Source organism: Sphaeramia orbicularis, chromosome 19, assembly GCF_902148855.1.
Source record: "Sphaeramia orbicularis chromosome 19, fSphaOr1.1, whole genome shotgun sequence".
Taxonomy (NCBI): domain Eukaryota; kingdom Metazoa; phylum Chordata; class Actinopteri; order Kurtiformes; family Apogonidae; genus Sphaeramia; species Sphaeramia orbicularis.
The window spans coordinates 25062207-25080768 of record NC_043975.1 but is presented as its reverse complement, the minus strand read 5'-3'; the positions used below and the strand labels follow the sequence as shown (position 1 = coordinate 25080768).

The 18562-nt window shown below is 38.1% G+C and overlaps 1 protein-coding gene across 31 annotated transcripts in view; it reads right to left on the bottom strand.

The window, feature by feature from the left end:
* Nucleotides 1-18562, bottom strand: part of LOC115439715 (ankyrin-3-like) — a 157397-nt gene that overhangs the window by 59777 nt on the left and 79058 nt on the right. For 25 of the 31 annotated variants that reach the window (XM_030163666.1, XM_030121369.1, XM_030121370.1 and 22 more), the window contains exons 6-16: nt 13209-13394; nt 12753-12776; nt 10389-10487; nt 9465-9563; nt 7880-7978; nt 7538-7735; nt 3581-3679; nt 3277-3375; nt 2510-2608; nt 1272-1469; nt 176-274 (exon numbers count right to left, since the gene is read on the bottom strand). In XM_030163666.1, the coding sequence (XP_030019526.1) occupies nt 176-274; nt 1272-1469; nt 2510-2608; nt 3277-3375; nt 3581-3679; nt 7538-7735; nt 7880-7978; nt 9465-9563; nt 10389-10487; nt 12753-12776; nt 13209-13394 (1299 nt within the window). The remainder of the gene's footprint in view (nt 1-175; nt 275-1271; nt 1470-2509; nt 2609-3276; nt 3376-3580; nt 3680-7537; nt 7736-7879; nt 7979-9464; nt 9564-10388; nt 10488-12752; nt 12777-13208; nt 13395-18562) is intronic. The other 6 variants (XM_030163660.1, XM_030163674.1, XM_030121366.1 and 3 more) reach the window with 1 other exon arrangement.

The following is an 18562-nucleotide window of genomic DNA, read 5'->3' as shown; positions in this document are numbered from 1 at the left end:
GCAGCATAATGGCCTTAGTGATATTTTTTCAGGACATAGCCAATGATGGAAAATGAAGCAGCAGCGTTAGGAGAGTAAAGTTATGCACATATCACAATTTGGCCAAAAATATGACTTAGGCCATTATGCTATGAGCCTAATGATACGCATACTGCAGTCAGAAAGCATGTCCTACTTTTCCAGAAGCATCAGTCTGAGCATCCTTCTGCAGTAGCAGGTTGGCCACCTCGATTTTGCCGTATTTTGCTGCCACATGCAAAGGAGTGAAACCCTTCTGAAAATATAACAACAGAAAAGAGCATTGAATAAAATTTCACTTCTGCAATTTTTTCTACCTTTTTCATGGTTTTATTCAATTCACGACAAAATCACATGTTCAATCACAAACTAGTGTGATGTTTTTAGGATTATGTAACACATCAGGAGGCAATTATGTGCTGCTTTAAGGGGGGATGAAACATAATCAAGGTATGGGGTGGGGAGACACTATATTAAAAGTGTGCGCTGGATTAGATTCTTTAGCAATGAGGCAACACACCCACATATAAACCCAACTTTAAGTGACTATGACTGCGTTTGCATGTAAAGAACTTGCATTTGTTTAGCCTGTCGAAAATGTTTAAAAGTCTGTGCATTCGTCTCTTATTTTTTTTAAGATTTTATGACTTTATGAGAACAGTGTAAACTACCAGCACACATCGCTCTCATAAGCCTCTAATCTGGATAAGAACTGTGTTAAAAATGTGATAACCAGTTTTAAAAAACAAAAAATCCATAATAAACAGTAAATAGTTTAAAAATCTTATTAGTATCTGATTTACCTTGAAGGGTTAGGGGTGTTTTCTTTGTTAAAGAGTCATAATGGTTCACACTTTTGGACCAGTTACACTGAGCATCAGTAAACTATCACCAGCCATTAAACAAAGGGAGAAATAAAAGAACACATGGGAGAAAACATGGGCTGTAGCAGTGCAGGGGGAGAAAGGGAGACAATGTTGCTCTTGAGTTATGATACATATGATGGTAGTGGCAATAAAATAGCTTTCCTCAGGTAAAATAGACCCATTGAAATGCCAAGACAGTGACATCAGATGCATGACCATGTGCAGACCAAACACTGTCGAGTATAAACATAGCCTACACAGATAATGATGACAGGATGTGTGGACATTGTACAAAGTTCTTCAGTGAGCTTGAAAAATTGCAAAGCAAAGACTTATGTGAATTGTGAGTGCGATCTTAGAAGAATCACATGTATCACATTTACTTACCTTAGTGGTAATACCCAGACTAGCCCCTTGGTCCAGCAGAGCAGTTGCCACATCTCTGTGTCCCTCCCTGGCCGCCAGGTGTAAAGGTGTGTATCCAGAGTTGGTTGTGGCATCTGGGCATGCTCCGTTGGACAGCAGCTGGTGGACAATGTCTTGCTTACCAAGGCGACTCGCAATATGCAGTGGGGTCTGATCATCCTGGAGATGACAGTCAAGCAAATGTTTATGTTAAAAAGTACAGACAGGACAAAAGTTAAGTCTGTTTTTGTCCTAGTCCAGGTTAATATGGATGTTTTCCCCCCTCTATAAAAAAAATAAAAAACTTTCAGTGCCCACATAGCCTTAATTTTACTAAATATCTCCATAAATATCTCCTGCAATGCATTTTTGTCCTCTGTAGGGGACGAGAGTTTCACAGCTTTACATAAAAAAAAAAAAAAATCATTGTTCACTGCCAAGGACATTCCATATAAAATTGTATCTGAAGCATCACGGTGTTTCCAATCAAAGCAATTATTTAATGTAAAAAAGCCCAAACTTTTACTTTCCTGGATCTCAGGAGGATATGAGAATACAAAAAACAAACTGCACTGGATCAACTAATGTTAGGCTGAGGAACACAAATGCAAAGCTATGTTGATATTTGGGGGGGGGGGGGGGGCTTAATATCAAATACCACATTAGCCCTGATTTTCTGATGCAACAAGATGTTTTAAGCACTCCTGTGTAATGTTTTTTTTTTTTAATTATCGTCCAAAACACCCCCCCACCCCAAAAATTACTTTTTTAACTCTGAAAATCGCAGCTTTCACAGCTTCTCCATTCTTTTGTCTGGTGCAATGTATAAATATGTTCATGATGGGCCATTTAATGATCTTATATTTTATTTGGTAGTGGTAACTAAAATTGTGAAAATTGGAATATATTCACTGCTGTTGTGTGAGATGCTGGTAAATAACACAAAGTGTGAATGAACATGTAAAAATTAACATGTCATGTCATTATTTCTTAAAGTCTCAGTTCTATTTTTCCAGATACACATGAGTTTCACATGAGTTAGTGATATAAAAAACAAATACAAACAGACAGGAAAATGTTAAGTTTACTAAATATCTGTATTAATATAGATGGAGGCTAAAATCACAGCTCTAAAACAGCCTATGGTCATTCAGATAACAACAGGAAAACAGTGATGGTTTTGTCTGTGTGGTTGTGTTATGAATGAGTTGTGAGTCTACCTTTGCCTTGACATCTACTCGTGCTCCATTCTGGACCAGATATCGGACCACATTTGACTGTCCCGCCCTTGCAGCCATGTGAAGTGCTGTCTCCCCTCTCTGTGAAGACACACACACACCAACAAGGATTGAAGGTGACTCCAGAGAACTCCTCCGTCTCGTGAATACACACTGGAAGACAACTCACTTCCTTCACCTTCCTACTCTTTCATTCACTCCTCTAATGTAAAATGACCAGAGAGTGAAAGAGACCCCCTTTCTTTCCCCACCCAATTCACCATAATGACGTCCCGTAAGCTCTGTTTCTACGGTAACCTGGCCACAGACACGGCGTGGGCGACTAAATACTTTGGGGTTGAAGAGTTGACTGTGCAGTCCTCTCCCCTCCTTTTTTTTTTTTCTCTTCCCTCTTTCTGTTTTGCTCTATTTGCTCATTACTGACTGAATTATTTTCCACCAAAACTGTTTTCCCTTTAATCTCTTACTTTTTGTCCAGTCAGTTATGAATTATCACGGTGAGTAGAGATTCTAATTCCCTTTAACATAATATCATTACAGAATGTTTTTTCTGTGAATTCTGGAAGTTTTCTCTGTTTCAGCGATTGGGATATCGGAGGTTGCAGACAAACAATGATGTCATCTAAAGCAGCGGTCTGTATGCGCTCAGTACATCTTAAGTTATCTCTTTAAAGTACTGTACAGATGATGAATAGCAATGTTTTAACTTCAGGGGTTAAAAAAGAAAAAAGTGCAACTCTAGAACTCACCACATTGCTTGTGTTAGGTGAAGCCCCGTGGTTGATTAATTGGTGGACGATGTTTTCATGTCCCATGAATGCTGCAACATGGATGGGGGTTAGACCAGACTGAGGAGAGAGGGAGACAAAGCAGAGAATTATAGTAATGACAATAATAATAATCCTATTTTTAATAATGAAAATACTGATGACTGCTTATTTAGAGACTATGAAAAAACTCAGACATAGTAAGACTGCAAAATAATTCAAGTCAAGCCATTATTACAATAAAAAACAAAACTGATGCCACACAAACACACACACACACAGTTACCTCAGTGACCGCCTGTATTGACGCTCCATGCTTTAATAGTAGCTCCATCACCTTGACTCTGTTCTTCTTACAGGCAATGTGCAGAGGAGTGAAACCATTCTAAAAAGGAAATACACAAATACAAAAAATATGTACATTTGCAAGTGGAAAAGTAGTCCAGAAATTGTGTGTGGGGCTGCTTTGTTGGTCTTGCAGAGCTGGCGGAACACAAATCTGGAACGCTGGATGGAAAATACACTAAGAAAGGGGATCCTTCTTTCCCCTTTGCCCCCCTTCTTTCATTCTTTGTCTTGACTCTTCTGCTTACAAACCAGACAAGCACGTGTGGAAATAATTGACTCAACAGTGAGCAGCAAAAAAAATAAATAAATAAATAAATACGTATCCTACTTATAGATAGATCATGTTTTTTAGAACTCACTTTCCTCTGGCCAACACGTACACACACAGTACACTCTGCCCCCACTTTCTTCTACTTTCTTGCCTTTGAGGTTTCTGGCTTAATCCTATGACTTCATTTTCCTCTCTGTGTCTTTTTTTTTTTTTCTCTTCATGCTTTCTAGCTATAAAGTCCCAGCGCTCTAACCACACCCAGACTTCTCCCATTACAGTAAGACATGACCATCTGACGTCAAGACGGTGGCTAAGTCTATAAAGTCTCATTTTATCTCCTTTTCTGTTTACTTCAGCCATTTACTTTACAGTTTATGTCCTGGGCTCCATATTCTTTTTTCCATACATGACTCTTTCTGTGTCATGTACAAAATGTGAGATGAATAAGAAAAGGGAGTGATGACAGAGAACATTTTGGTAAACTAGGGATAGTGGCTGTGGGCGATCTACTAAAAATACACACATTTATGAACACAGATGTTTTAGTAATGACCTCCACCTATGAGGCACAGTAAATGAGTAGACCTGATGAGGATGCTGGTAGTCTGCTATTGACACAGGTGCAATTAAGACAATATAACATAGGTTTTACATGTGTTTCAGGAAGCAGGATGACAATTAGGGGTGTAAGAAAATATTGGTTCTGCAATATATCGCGATATTTCATTTCACAAGACTATATCGATATTAAAAAGTACTGTATCAAAATTTTTAGGTATTTATTCAAATGCAGATATTGTGGAGGTTCATTTTTGTTTTTGTTTTTTGTTTAAATTCATATTTATATTTATTATTATTATTATCATCATCATCATCATCATCATCATCATTATCATTATTATTATTATTATTATTATTATTATTATTATTTAACACTCTTTTATTAAATGATGTTAGTTCCTTTGTTGGGATTGCACAAAAATAATGTTATGATATTAATTATGAACTAATAGAATATGAACATTTGAGCAGGATCTTAAACTGTAATGTCAGTAAAACATAATTTGAGTTTTAACACAGGAAAATGTTGTACTGTGATCAAATAAAAATGTGCTTAGTAATTGTGCATATTTCGGGTGTAATCCAATTCTTCAAGGAAATAATCATTTAAAAAAAAGAAACAAACAAAAAATTGCTTCTGTAACACTATCATAATATATAGTAATATTTTGTATCGTGATACTAGTAATGTGATTTGTATTGTATTGCCAAATTTTTGCCAAAACACACCCCTAATGACAATACATGCCAAGAAGATGCACAGGAGGAAGTTTGTTTTGCAGTAGAAATGGAGGTGTTCACAGAAGAATAGAAGAGTTTCAATAAATTACTTCAGTATCATCGTAATTTCAAAAGCTGCTTTTAGTCATGTGGAACTCTACTGTGCACAAGCTAAATGCAGTAGGAGGAAGGAACATTCCAGGGAGGAAATTAAAAAAAGATGTCATGAACTGTAGGCGACCATAGCACAGAATTCTGGTTTAACAATTCAAAATGCTTGTGTTCATGATCAAAATGGACCAGGAGTTTACATTTATTCTGTATGGTTAGAGGGCTATTGTTTCCATTGAAACATCATGTGTTAACGGTGAACATAAAAACATATGGAACGTGAAAAACAATGTCACATATAAACGAGAGCCTCCAGCCTATTCTGGAACAATAAGCCTCTGAAGTCTTCCTATTAATGGCCTCAGGACCAGGGACAAATGCAAGAAGAAGCCACGCAAGGTTGAGAAGAAATAGTAGCCAAAAGAAATTAAAGGAGTGATATTTTGCATTTTTAAATGGAATTACGAATTTTAAAACATTTCCCTGTAGTCTACATAAACTGTAAATGTTATGTTTGGGTCTGAATTTTTCATTAATTAAACTCCACAGGTCCATCTTCAACCCTATTTATGAGTAATGACACCAGAAAGGCAATTTTGAGCGCTGGCCCTTTAAATGCAAATGAGCCACTTCATGCCCCACCCCCTTCAGGTTGTTGGCTGTGCTGCTGTGTCCTGTTCAACCAACAACTGAACATTTCAGGTAATCGGCTCGAAGTTTGGACATATTTTCAGTATGGACTACAACCGCTGCTGTCAAACCTGCCACCAGACAATAGTCTGGTTTTGTCTGTCTTTCATGTTGTCTGTTATTTCCTGTTTTATTTTGTTAAGTTTCCCTCGTGTGTCTTGTCTGGTGTCTTTACTTCCTTTCCCTGATTGTGTTCACCTTTCTCCTGATTACCTGACTCCGCCCTTATTTGTTCCACCTGCGTCTCGTTGTCTTCCCTCCCTTCTGTGTATTTAAGTCCTGTCTTTTGCCCTGGTCAGTCGCCAGTTAGTATTTTCCTTGTGAAGTTCCTACCAGTGTTTTGATCCAGTCAGTCTGTCTGTCTGTCTGTCTGTCTGTCTGTCTGCCTGCCTACCTGTTTTTTGACCCGGTTTGCCATCTCGTTTTTGCCTGTCTGCCTTTTCCCTGTTGGTTTTGTCTGCCTCAGTCTGACCTCCTGGTTTTTGATCTCCTCGCCTGACTATATGGTACGTGAGCTAGCCTGATCCCTATGTCCTGTTGCCTGTCTGACTGCTTCCCCGTGTATGACCTGTTTCCGCCACTGACCTCCCTCTGCTTCTCCCTAGTCGGGGTACCGACACGTACTGCCGAACCGGATGGAGGGTTTTCGTCCTCAGTCCGGAGTCCTAACCCGGAGAAGAACACAGCGTCCATTGTTTTCAAGATATTGTTCACTATCTTATTCATTGATCTGTCAGTGTGTTCAGTGGCCAGTAAACACTGAACTTTTACATCTGTCTCTGGGTTCTGCATCTGGGTTCAGTTTTCGTACACACCATTACAGCTGCTGCTGACAAACAATGATGTCCTACTCGGAGAAATGTTCGTCAAAAGTCTTGACCTTATACTGTATGTGCAAATGTTGTGATGTAACTAGTTATAGACATAACAAATTAAGCAGGAATTTAAACGAGTTGTAGAAATCTCAATTTTTGCCAAAATGAATATAAAGATATCTTTGCAGCACCTGGAGGGTTCATATTCAAACTTTTTTAACTATTAGGGTCCAAATACACAAATAAATGTACCAAAGACTAATAAAAGTGGGTTTAGCAAAATATGACCCCTTTAAGGGTAAAAACAAAAAAATTGCATCAGCAAGTAATGTGTAATCATTTCATACCTTCAGAAAAATTAAGAATAATATGCCTTGGCAATTAGTGCTCAAAAATGTGATACTTGAATCAACAGGATCTCCTTCTATGACATGCTCTCTACACTACCATCACAGCCATGTCATTTTGGAATTAAATAATGGCACTATTGGCTGTAAATTGTCCTGTTAATCAGTTTAATATTAGAAAAGCTAATCAGCTTATACGACTTCTAATGGGTTTTTTAGTATACATCAAGCCACACTAGTTAAAATAACAAGTGCACCCCCAATAATTATAGCCATATGTGACCTCCACCAATTCCATTTCATATACTGAACAATATAGTTTAACATGAAATGAGTCTATTTTCTGCAGACAATTCTCGTCTCCTCCACTTTCTCCATACCAGTGCTTTAGCATTGGGGTTGGCTTTCTTGTCCACGATGACCTTCGCAACCTTGTAATGTCCGCAGTGGGCAGCAACATGCAACGCCGTCAGGTAGTCGTTGGTTACGTCATCTACGGGCACCTCATGATGCAGGAGCAGCTGGACACAGTTAAGGTGGTCCCCTTGTGTTGCCATGTGAAGGGGTGAAAGACCATTCTAGAAAGAATATGGGAGAAAGTTTTTGTAGTAAATGGACTTTGTAGTGTTTGTCCCCAGAGCCATGTTTTTGCTGGTGTGTTCTTGCATAAGTTTATAATTGGTTAAAAACACTAGCACATACAATAGTTTTGAAGGTGTTACCTTGGTTTTTGACAGTATTGGAGCTCCTCTGTCCAGCAGCATCTCCACTACCTGCTCATGACCACTCCTGGCACCACAGTGGAGTGGGGTCAGACCATCCTGAGAGCACCAAGAGTACAGGGTGGGTATCAGTGACCCAAGGTTCATCTAAAAACACTGGTTATCCTAATCTATTCATTTCCACTAAATTATATGAATACTGTCAAAGTCACAAAATATCTTAGAATTTGGAGTAATGAGAAAGAAACTTATTAATATTGTGACTGAACTGGAAAAACTAACATTACATTTTTTAAGAACAATAACTTTTGTATTACTTTTGTATTATGGATTATTATCATTACAGTTTTTCCTCCATTACTTAAACACTATCCCTGGTCCTACAAATTAAACATACCAAATTATAATGCCATCCACCAAAACATAGACACATTTTTTAGAACTATAAACTATTCCCTTGTTTCACACATGAATCAAATACGTGGAGACGCTACACAAATACCCTTCATTTCTCACGGTCTGCACTATGTGCTCATTTATAAAGTGCTGGCACTATATCCTTACCAACTCAAACACATTTATCACACAATAGATAAATAAGACAGCTTAAAAAGATCTGCATGTAGAGGAAGAGGAGGAACAAGAAGAGGTAGGAAAGAATTCACCTAACTCTCCTTGATCATGATCTTTTCTGTAGGATGTTAATGATAGAAGGTAGACAAAGAGTGTAGATTTACTGTATGTGAGCTACTTCATAGGAGAATCTGTAATCCAAATCTTCAGAGAGGAGAATATGTAGATAATTTACACACTCCTGTACAGAACTGGACTCACACTATCTATGATGTTTATGCGTGTTAACCCTAACCCAGGAAATGTCAGCAAAGTACAAGCTTTTTTTGTTTTTTATTAAATAAGTGCCTATATTAGAAACATCATGATGCAACAGTTTTTTCAGATGCAGTTTTTAAAATTTTTATGGACTGTCCTTTATGGTGGACAGTTTTATTTTCTTTTTTTGTATAAAGTTGTGAAACTCTTGTCCACAAATGTGGACAGAAAACCCATAGCTGGGTCTTAGGAGGTTAATGAGTGTTGAGAATCTGAGGTGAATTTGTAGGTGATTAAGGTAATACAGTATGGATATACAGTTGTGGGAAAAATTATTAGACCATCAAAAATCATCAAAAACAATGGTTATGCAATCAAATACTAATTCCTGTGTGTATTATGCGACTAAAACAGACAGAAAAGAAAACATGGAATGCCGAAAAACACTGTTTTTGGCAGTACAATGCCATAGCTATTGATTTAAGAACTGAAGTGATTTTGGTTATTATCAAGAAAACATGGAAAATGGCTAGATATCAGCTCTGAAATTAAACTCTTATGAGCTATTTTTGTTGTTATCATCATATTTGTCCAAACAAATGAACCTTTAGTTGTACCAGGCATTAAAATGAACAAGAAATTGAAGAAAACAAGGGGTGGTCTAATAAGTTTTTCCACGACTGTACAGAAAGTGTCAATATTATGATTTTAACTGATATGTCCACATAAAAGCCACATCATGTAATGCGTGTACCTTGGTCCGTGCATCTATCTTGGCCCCTCTCTCCACTAGCAGTCGCACCATGTTGCTATTCCCACGTTTTGATGCTACATGCAGTGGCGTTATGTCATTCTGAGAAGAGAGAGAGGAGCATCACAGTGACTATAGTAAAACAAAGACATAAGATTTTAAAAGGCAGTTTAACTTGTAAGAAAAAAAGCAAAGCACTTAGCCAGACACACTTTAATCCCCCCCAAAAAAAGACTACTAGCAAAACTAAATACTCTGCATACGAAAAGACTGGATTAGACATTTCAGACACCTCATCCATGTGTGCAGCATTTAAATTCATTTCATTCGCCTGGAGATTGCTTACTCACTTCAGGGCTAAAGTTTCTATTTGACAGTGGAAGAGAAAAATGGCTCAATGTCCCCCTCTTGAGGGAAACACCCATACTCTTCTCAGAAACCCCAGCTGCACAGTGTAGATCTCCTTTACCTTTCTCTGACTGTCTAAGTTCATCTACTCTATTTACTGATAAACATTTATAAAGACGGATTTTATAGGAAATGCGAATAAAATCTTTTTAAAAATCATACTCTTTACTTTATTATTGTTATCTCATTCCATTTTGACACAATTCTAATATGATTTTTCTACTTTGATGTTTTTTACACTAGTTTTTTTAGCACTAAACCATATCAATGATTAAAGACAATGCAATCCCATATATGTGTGGTGGCCAACAGAGTGACAAGGACAGCTGCAGAGCTACATGTCTTAGTGTTACATTCCTACACATTCACATACACATACACACCAGCTCTCAAGTTATCACACACATTCCTGCACATCGTCCCGCCCACTAATGGAGTGAGTGCTTGCAGCAGTACCCACTTCAAATGGCCTGTGTGTTGGAGTGTGTGTGTGTGTGGGCTTTGAAGTAGAGTACCTACCCTTGCCTTGAAGTCCACAGCTGCCCCTCTATTAAGCAGGAGTGTTGCAACATTGATGTTACCGTAGTGTGCGGCAATATGGAGGGGAGTAAAACCACTCTGAGGAGGACAGTAGACGGACAAACGAAAACAAGAAGAAACAAAAAGAATATTGTAAGAGAGAGGAAAAAGAGCAAAAATTGTCCCGTAATGAGCCAAAAGCACAGCATGATAAGGCATTATGTAGCAGCTTGGCACAGTATATAGCACTGAGATAAAAGCAAGGCAGTGCACAGCAGACTGAAGCTAAGCCAGGGGTCAAACATGCTTTTAAACTTTACCAAATAAAATGTTGTGGCTGATTTTTATTCTTAAAAACATGCCTGTACTTTTATTGTCATAAGGCAGTTGGCTCAGTGGTGTTTGGGTCACATGTGCATGTAACTACAGCATATACCAAAAAGCTGCATGTGTACGTATGCCTGTCAAATGAAAACCATCAGTGGCAACCATTTAAAATTCAAAGCCAGCTTAGTGTCTACTGTATCTTCGGAGATGTGCATTCATCTGACAGGGTGTCTATAAACCAGACGTGCAGGTGAGCATGCATCTACATGTCATGTGCTTTAGGGCCTGCTTTCAGACTCCTTGTGAATGGGTTGCAAAGTGTGTAGTAAAAATACAAGAAAATTAATGAAGATTTTAAAAAAACCAAAGCTACTATAGACAATAAACTTAGCTATCTGAAGAGACTTTTTGAACAGACATGCAGAAGGCTGTTGTTGTTCCTGCAACATCTGATAGAAAGGCGGTGGTCTACATCTAAATTCACGTACATGTACGATAACAAGGAATTCAAACCCCAAGAGGTCACACAGATTATGTCATTTAGAATCATTACAGCTTCCACAAGTTTATTAAAGGAAACACTGAAGTAATGAATGTATTTGTTGAAAATATTAATATGTTGTTGAAAAAGAACTCATTATGACATTCAGAAAAACACATTTACTTGGTCTAAATTTTATAAAAAGGGGTCATGTGTTAATAAGTACAGGGAAATGCGGGTCTCAATGTGAGATGAGTTAAGAATCACTGGAATAGCAAATCTAGCAGCTTCAATAATATGAATTCTAGTGAGAACGTTTGATATAACACTCAATAATAGTCATTAGCATTATCTTGAATGGAGGCCACAACAATCTCAAGCTTATTTGCTTGTGGCAACAATGACATGAATCAGATTAGCATGTTAAAGTTCTGAATGTTACGCTTGAGCAGCACCATTGATCATCTCTAATCGACAGTTTCATCTGCAGCAAAATTTAATTTTAGCCTCCAAGTAGAGGCATGCACTGAGCAAAGCAAGTCAAAGTAAATACAATGATACACATTCACAATCCAATATTGTGCACATCACAAGAAAGGACTCCAGGAAGCAGAATACATTCTCTTTTTAACAGGCCACAAATGTCCCAGAGGCCGACGGGATGATGCTTTGGTGGAATGAACGAAGCATGAAGTGGCACTCACAGTAAGTGCACAATCAGATCAGTGATTCTCTGGGCAAAATCACCCAAAAAATCACTTTGATAATGAAAAATTAATGTTAATATCTTTTTTTCTTCTTCCTTCTGTGGTAAGGCTCAAAGCGCAGCTAAACCAGAAAGCAAAAACCAATCTCTAGTGTGGGTCACTATCAGATCTGCCATTGGAGGGCATGGACGAGCATAAACCCTCAGGAGGTCTGTAATATTATCCTGCCTGCATGTTAAAGCCACACATCAATCAAAACCTTTTAAAATCCAGTTAAAATTTCAATTACTTTGATTGATGCAGGCTGCTTGGGATGGAAATGAGGATTTTACATTGTAGTATCTATTATGTAAAAAGAGATTAATGCAAGTACTTCAACAATACTTAAAAAGGATCTAGGGCAGTCTCTAAATTTTACTTGGGTAATTCTAAATTAAAAGAAATTTTCCAGTAATTTAAATATGTCCTGTCAAAAAGCAGCAAGCCAATGAATACAGACAAAGCAAAGTCAAAATGCGATGACAGGCTTTAAAAACAGGCACAGGAGTGAGGCGCTGTCAGCAGCAAAAGCATTCATGCTAGCATTAAGAGTTCATGCCAGCAGCCAGAAGGCTTTAGCTTGAAATGGTGACCATGAAGAGGAGAGAGGAGAGGAGAGGGAGAGGGAGAGGGAGAGGGAGAGGAGAGGAGAGGAGAGAGGGAGAGGAGAGGAGAGGAGAGGAGAGGAGAGGAGAGGAGAGGAGAGGAGAGGAGAGGAGAGGAGAGGAGAGGAGAGGAGAGGAGAGGAGAGGAGAGGAGAGGAGAGGAGAGGAGAGGAGAGGAGAGGAGAGGAGAGGAGAGGACATATACCTCTGTTGTTCTATTCACCATCATCTAGAAATTAAAAAGGGAAACAGGGATTGGTCGGGTCAGAGAGAGAAGAAAGAGGAGGAGGGACAGGGAGAATGGGGTGGTTAGTGCACCACAACAACTACAACAACATCACCATGGTTGCACCAAGCTGTAGGATGGATATGTGTGAATGTGGCCAGAGATAATGTAAAGAAACGACAACCACACAACTGGATGGTGCAACTCTGTCTAGTCTTTTGTCTGTCATTTGTGTTACACTACGATATATACATTTATCTGCATCGTCTTTCAATTACAATAGTGATTTTTTGTTTTTTTTTTGTTTGTTTTTTTTACCAGTGCTGTGTCTAAACCAGAAGAAACTACAGAAAACGACTTCCTCTCTGACTGCAGGTTCTATACACTGTAGTCCTACCTACAGTTTCAGACAGGAAGTGTGTTCACAGTGGGTACCTTGGACTCCACATCAGCGTTGTGGTCATTCTGGAGAAGGAGGGCGGCGGCCTTGGTGTCATCTTTCCGGGCAGCAATGTGCAGCGCTGGGAGGCGGACCTTCCCCTTGGTGTCATTTTCCAGAAGGAGGGAAACCACCTGGTCGTGGCCCTGCTGCAACGCCACCGCCAGAGGAGTGAACCCATCCTAAATGAGGGAAAACCAGCAGAAAAAGTTTAGCACTGAATTCACGGGTGAAAAATTAACCTGGAAGTCACCAGAGCTGTAGTTCTAGGTCTTTAAAGGTTAAATATACAATATATAATTTTACATTTCTGCTTACATAAAGTTTGTGTTGGAGTTTATGTGGTGTTTGGAACTACTTGTAGATATAAGTGTAGCTGGTGTAGAGGAACTCAACTTTCAGACTTTCATGTCAAATTTTCCCGGTGACTGTTTTGAAATCAAAGGCGGGGTAGGAGATGTTCTCCTGGAGCATTTTTTACTATATTGCTTAAAATCCCCTTCACACCCCGATTGCAACCAATTAATTAAATGCTCTAACATGAAAATAAACAAATGTAGTCACCTGTGGAACGGACAGGACTGAAAAAACACCATCCAATCATTTTAACCGGCTCATCAAAATGATTGAACGGTGATATGTCTGTCAAACTCAACTGTCATTTGTCCCTCCTCCACATAAAGCCCTCTTCGTGCATGAATCACGTGTTCTCAGAGGCTTGGAACACTTGTACAGGAAAGGAAGCCAGAGCCAGAGCTTGGCTATATTAGCTACATTAGGATGGAAAGTGTCACTAACATAAATCACTAGGGAATGTAACGTTAGTCAGCTAGGTATGAACTGGGGCTGTTCTGCCAACAAACAAAATAGTGAAATGCACAGATTACAGCGTTCAAAGCAAACTACAGTGGGCTGCTAGCCTGACATCAGTCTCACTGCAATCAGCTGTTCTTACTAGCCTGAGATTATTTAGAACGCATATCAAAATAAAAAGTGAAAAGTCCAACTTCTAATCTAATATACTGATATACAGACCTGAAGTCAGAGGTACGCACGGATCCGCAGAGGGGGGAGTGAATCATGGGGGGGGGGGGTACTCTCGGTAACAAGCATTGCGTGTTCCGGTACTCTGGAGACGTGATTTTGGGGGGAAGTCTGAAGAGAGGGGTTTGGACTTTTGAATTGTGTATTTTCAAAATGTAGCTTGCATGAATCGTTCTTCCAAGATCTTTCACCCTACCCTTAATGTACAGGGTGCTATCATGAACGCTATCATGACCAAATTTGTTCACTGATTTTTGACAAGTGGCAGAAAGAAAAAAACTGTTGGTAACACACACATACACACACACACACGACAAACCTTCAGCACATACATTAACGTAAGTTACAGGTAATTGACACATGACAGTGCACATGTAATAATAATAATAATGGATTGGATTTATATAGCGCTTTTCTAGACACCCAAAGCGCTTTACATTACTGACCCATTATTCATTCACTCTCACATTCCCCCTCTGGTGGTGTTAAACTACACCTGTAGCCACAGCTGCCCCGGGGAAGGCTGACAGAAGCGTGGCTGCCAATTCGCACCTACGGCCCCTCCGACCACCACCAAACATTCATACACATTCATACACCTGTGTGAGTGGCACTGGAGGCAAGGAGGGTGAAGTGTCTTGCCCAAGGACACAATGGACTGACTAGGACATGTAAACAGAACCAGAACCGACTAACCATACACTCCTTATTGGCTTGTTAGGCTTAGGCTTGTTGGCTTGTAAGGTTTGTTGGCTTGTTATTGCGACTTTAAAGCTAAATACTAAAACACATCCCCATTTTTCCACACTTAATGACTGCAGTCACCTATGGGACAATTTGTTCTCATGAAACTAGGGATGTAACGATATGAAAATTTCATATCACGGTTATTGTGACCAAAATTATCACGGTTATTATTATTATCACGGTATTGTTGAAATTGTGCTCAAAATGTTCAAAAAGTGCGCATACACACACTGAAATAATTTAACCAAGTTGTATTTAAAAAAAACAAAAAAACCCACAAAAAAAATAATAGGCAAAATGTACCTTCTGTTGGCAGAAACATTCAAATATTAACCCTTAGTGGTCTGAGCCTATTTTGTCCGTTTTTCAGTACTTTTGATTTTGCCTTTATATACTATATAAACAAATGTTTACTATACCCATGTTTGGCATCTTTTTTTAAGCACAACTTCATTTATATCATCTGCCTATTATTTTTTTCACTTTAACATACTATATAAACACAAAAGGACAAAAAACACAAAAAAATATATAAAATCCGATTTGAAAAATGTATATGCTTTACTGCATAAATAACACAAAGATGCTTAACAAACTTTTTCAAAGACTTTAAAAGTGAATATTGGTTCCAAATAATTAGGCATATAAAATTAAAATTGTAATAAATTAAAACTATACTCAAATATTTGACATAAAAGCATATCTTTACATAGGCGTTTTCTACAGAAAAGTGCAGTAATCAAACAGTTATCATGATGATTAGAATTTAAACGGTAACACTGTCTGCAATTTTACCGCGGTTTATCGTTATACCGGTAATCGTTACATCCCTACATGAAACTGAACCTCTTGTGGTGATATACCTCTGAGAATAGCTACATTTTATACATTGTTTATAAAAGTGAAACAGGGACAGCAGCAGTGCAGAATAATGGTAATGCACCCTCCTTATTAGAAGTGCAGTATACTGGCAGTTTCTCTCATTAGCACCTCACAAAGGTACAATTTATGATGAGGTCCATTTTCTAGCGCTCTCCACTGTTTTCTAACATCAGCTGCTATAATCCTAACAAGCACAATGAATTCTAATCATCAGCTGACCATTTAAGCATTTTGGCTAATGGTCTATGGCTATTTTGTGCAGACGAGTAGGAGTTAAGTGTCTTGCTTCGGGACGAATCGAAAGGACATTTTGCTGGAAATGAGCCCAAACCAAGAGGAAGCAAACTGCATACAAATGTCAAGAGAAAAACACACAGGCACACACAGAGGCACTATGATAAATATGAGAGAGAGCACTAGCTTGTAGTAGCACTATCTATGAATCATCAAAGAATTGTGACTTCCCACCAGTGGAAGAAAATCATGTGTGTGGAGTGAGTTATCTCTGTCTATGTGTGTGTGTGTGTGTGTGTGTGTTTGTGTGTGTGTGTGTGTGTGTGTGTGCGTACAGGCGTGTTTACAGAAGACACAGACTGTCTGGATAAAACCAACTAAACACCACTACACCCACACATCAAAGCAGAACCTCCCTGTGGAGATGCTGCATAGCTCACCAGTACACACACACACACACATACACACAAATGAAACTGTGCAGGCGAGAGTGTCTACACAAACAAAAACAGACCCACACTAGTGCACATTACTAATCTGATACCGGTGTCTGCAGATACACGGATTCACAAACATACCGTCACCCACAGGTTAAAACATAAAAGCATGTTAAATTTAGACAGTTTTTATTAATTTTGCAAAGTCATAACATTCCCAAAACACCAGCCTTTTGTTTTTTCTGCGTCATTAGGGATTGAAAGAAAGACATTCAGTCAGCTGAATGTCCTAAAAATACCTTGAGAGACAACACAGCAAATTGAAGGGAACTAAAAAAGCACAACTTTGCAGTGCAGAGACTAAAATAATACATTTAACAGAAATATTATCATTTCCTTTCTATCATTTGGTTTTATATTTATATGTGTGTGACAATTTGAGGTCATACAGTGATACTGATGTGTTTTTGACTGTATGTTTTGTTGTCTTCCCCAGATACTTAGATAAAATACGCTGCAGGCAGGACAAAGATGAATATGTCACTTTTACCTCAAAAATTATGCCCAATTAAAAAAGATGGAAAGCAGCAAAAGATAATGAAACTAAGGTGTTTGTGATGCATATCCATGTTGTGCTGAAATTGCTGAATATGAATTATTAAACATCAGTATTCACTTCAGACATATGAATGGATATATATTTCTCCACATGAATAATTCACTCCATCTCCCACTGGAGGAGACTGTGGAAGGGAGCAGAGCAAGAAATGGGGGTGAAGAGTGAGATGTGGAGGGTGAAGGGGTGGGGATGCAGACAAAAACAAGACTGATGAGTGGTGTGTTAGATGAGAAAGGGGAAGAAATAAAGGAGATGAGCGGTAAGATGAGAAGAAAGGAAGAAGAGCTGAGAATAAAGTAGAAAAAAGATGTGCTGTACTGTGTTTTGGTTTATCCAGAACTGACGTTTGGGTTCATGTATGGTGTTCAACTTGGTCATTTAGAAAGCTCAGCACATGCAAGTTTTATATTCCTGCTCATACCGTTCTGTCTGCTATCAATCAAAGCTGACTGTTTTATAGGCTTTTTACGTTTAAAGATTTCACATATCTGAACTTTGATATTTGTTAGATGAAAAAAGCCTTTTGTATAGAATTAAGTTAATGGAAAATGACTGCTAGTTCTTTTACAAGATCATTTAATTTCAATAGCAGTAGAGAGAGTAGAGCCATTATAATAAAATACTGTTTATAGTGTCACAACTGAAAGCCTTCTAATGTTTCATATTAAGCTGTTGTTCATTTTGCTCCTTTCTATGGAAATATTGCCATTTAAATGAGACTTTTTGGATACAGGTAGTACTTTGTTGGGAGGTTGTATTTTATTTATTTGTGTTGTGAGTCTGCTTTTTTTTATTTTGCTGCTATTATTTCAACTTGAAACGCGTCCTATTTTATAACAAGCTTACTTGAAAATGTGCATAAAGGATCTCAATAAAAGGAGTAAAATAATCAATTATGAGTAAGTACCATTTATTTGTTGCATATATGAGTCACACTGTATCTGTCACTTTACACAGGGTTCGTAGACATTTTTCAAGGTCAAATTCAAGCACTTTTCAAGCACTTATAAGGGTCATCTTCAATTTTTTCCAGCATAGCACCTTATCAATTGATCGATTGATGTATTTATTTCAAATCTGAATGTAAAAAAAGAAGAAAAATAAATAAACAAACAAAACATTTAAACATAAGACATGATACATATTCAAAAAGGAGTGAGATGAAGTATAACTTATAAACTCCCACCCTTTATACCACATATAATTAATAACAATAATAAGCTTCCTACTCTAAATATATCTTTACTCTAATACCTGATACTGTTAAATAATTTTGTTTCCTGGCTTTACATTATTACAAACAACTATAATATAATTTACATAAACATGTAATTCAATAACACATACATATGTAAATACATATACGGGCACAGATATATATAAAAAT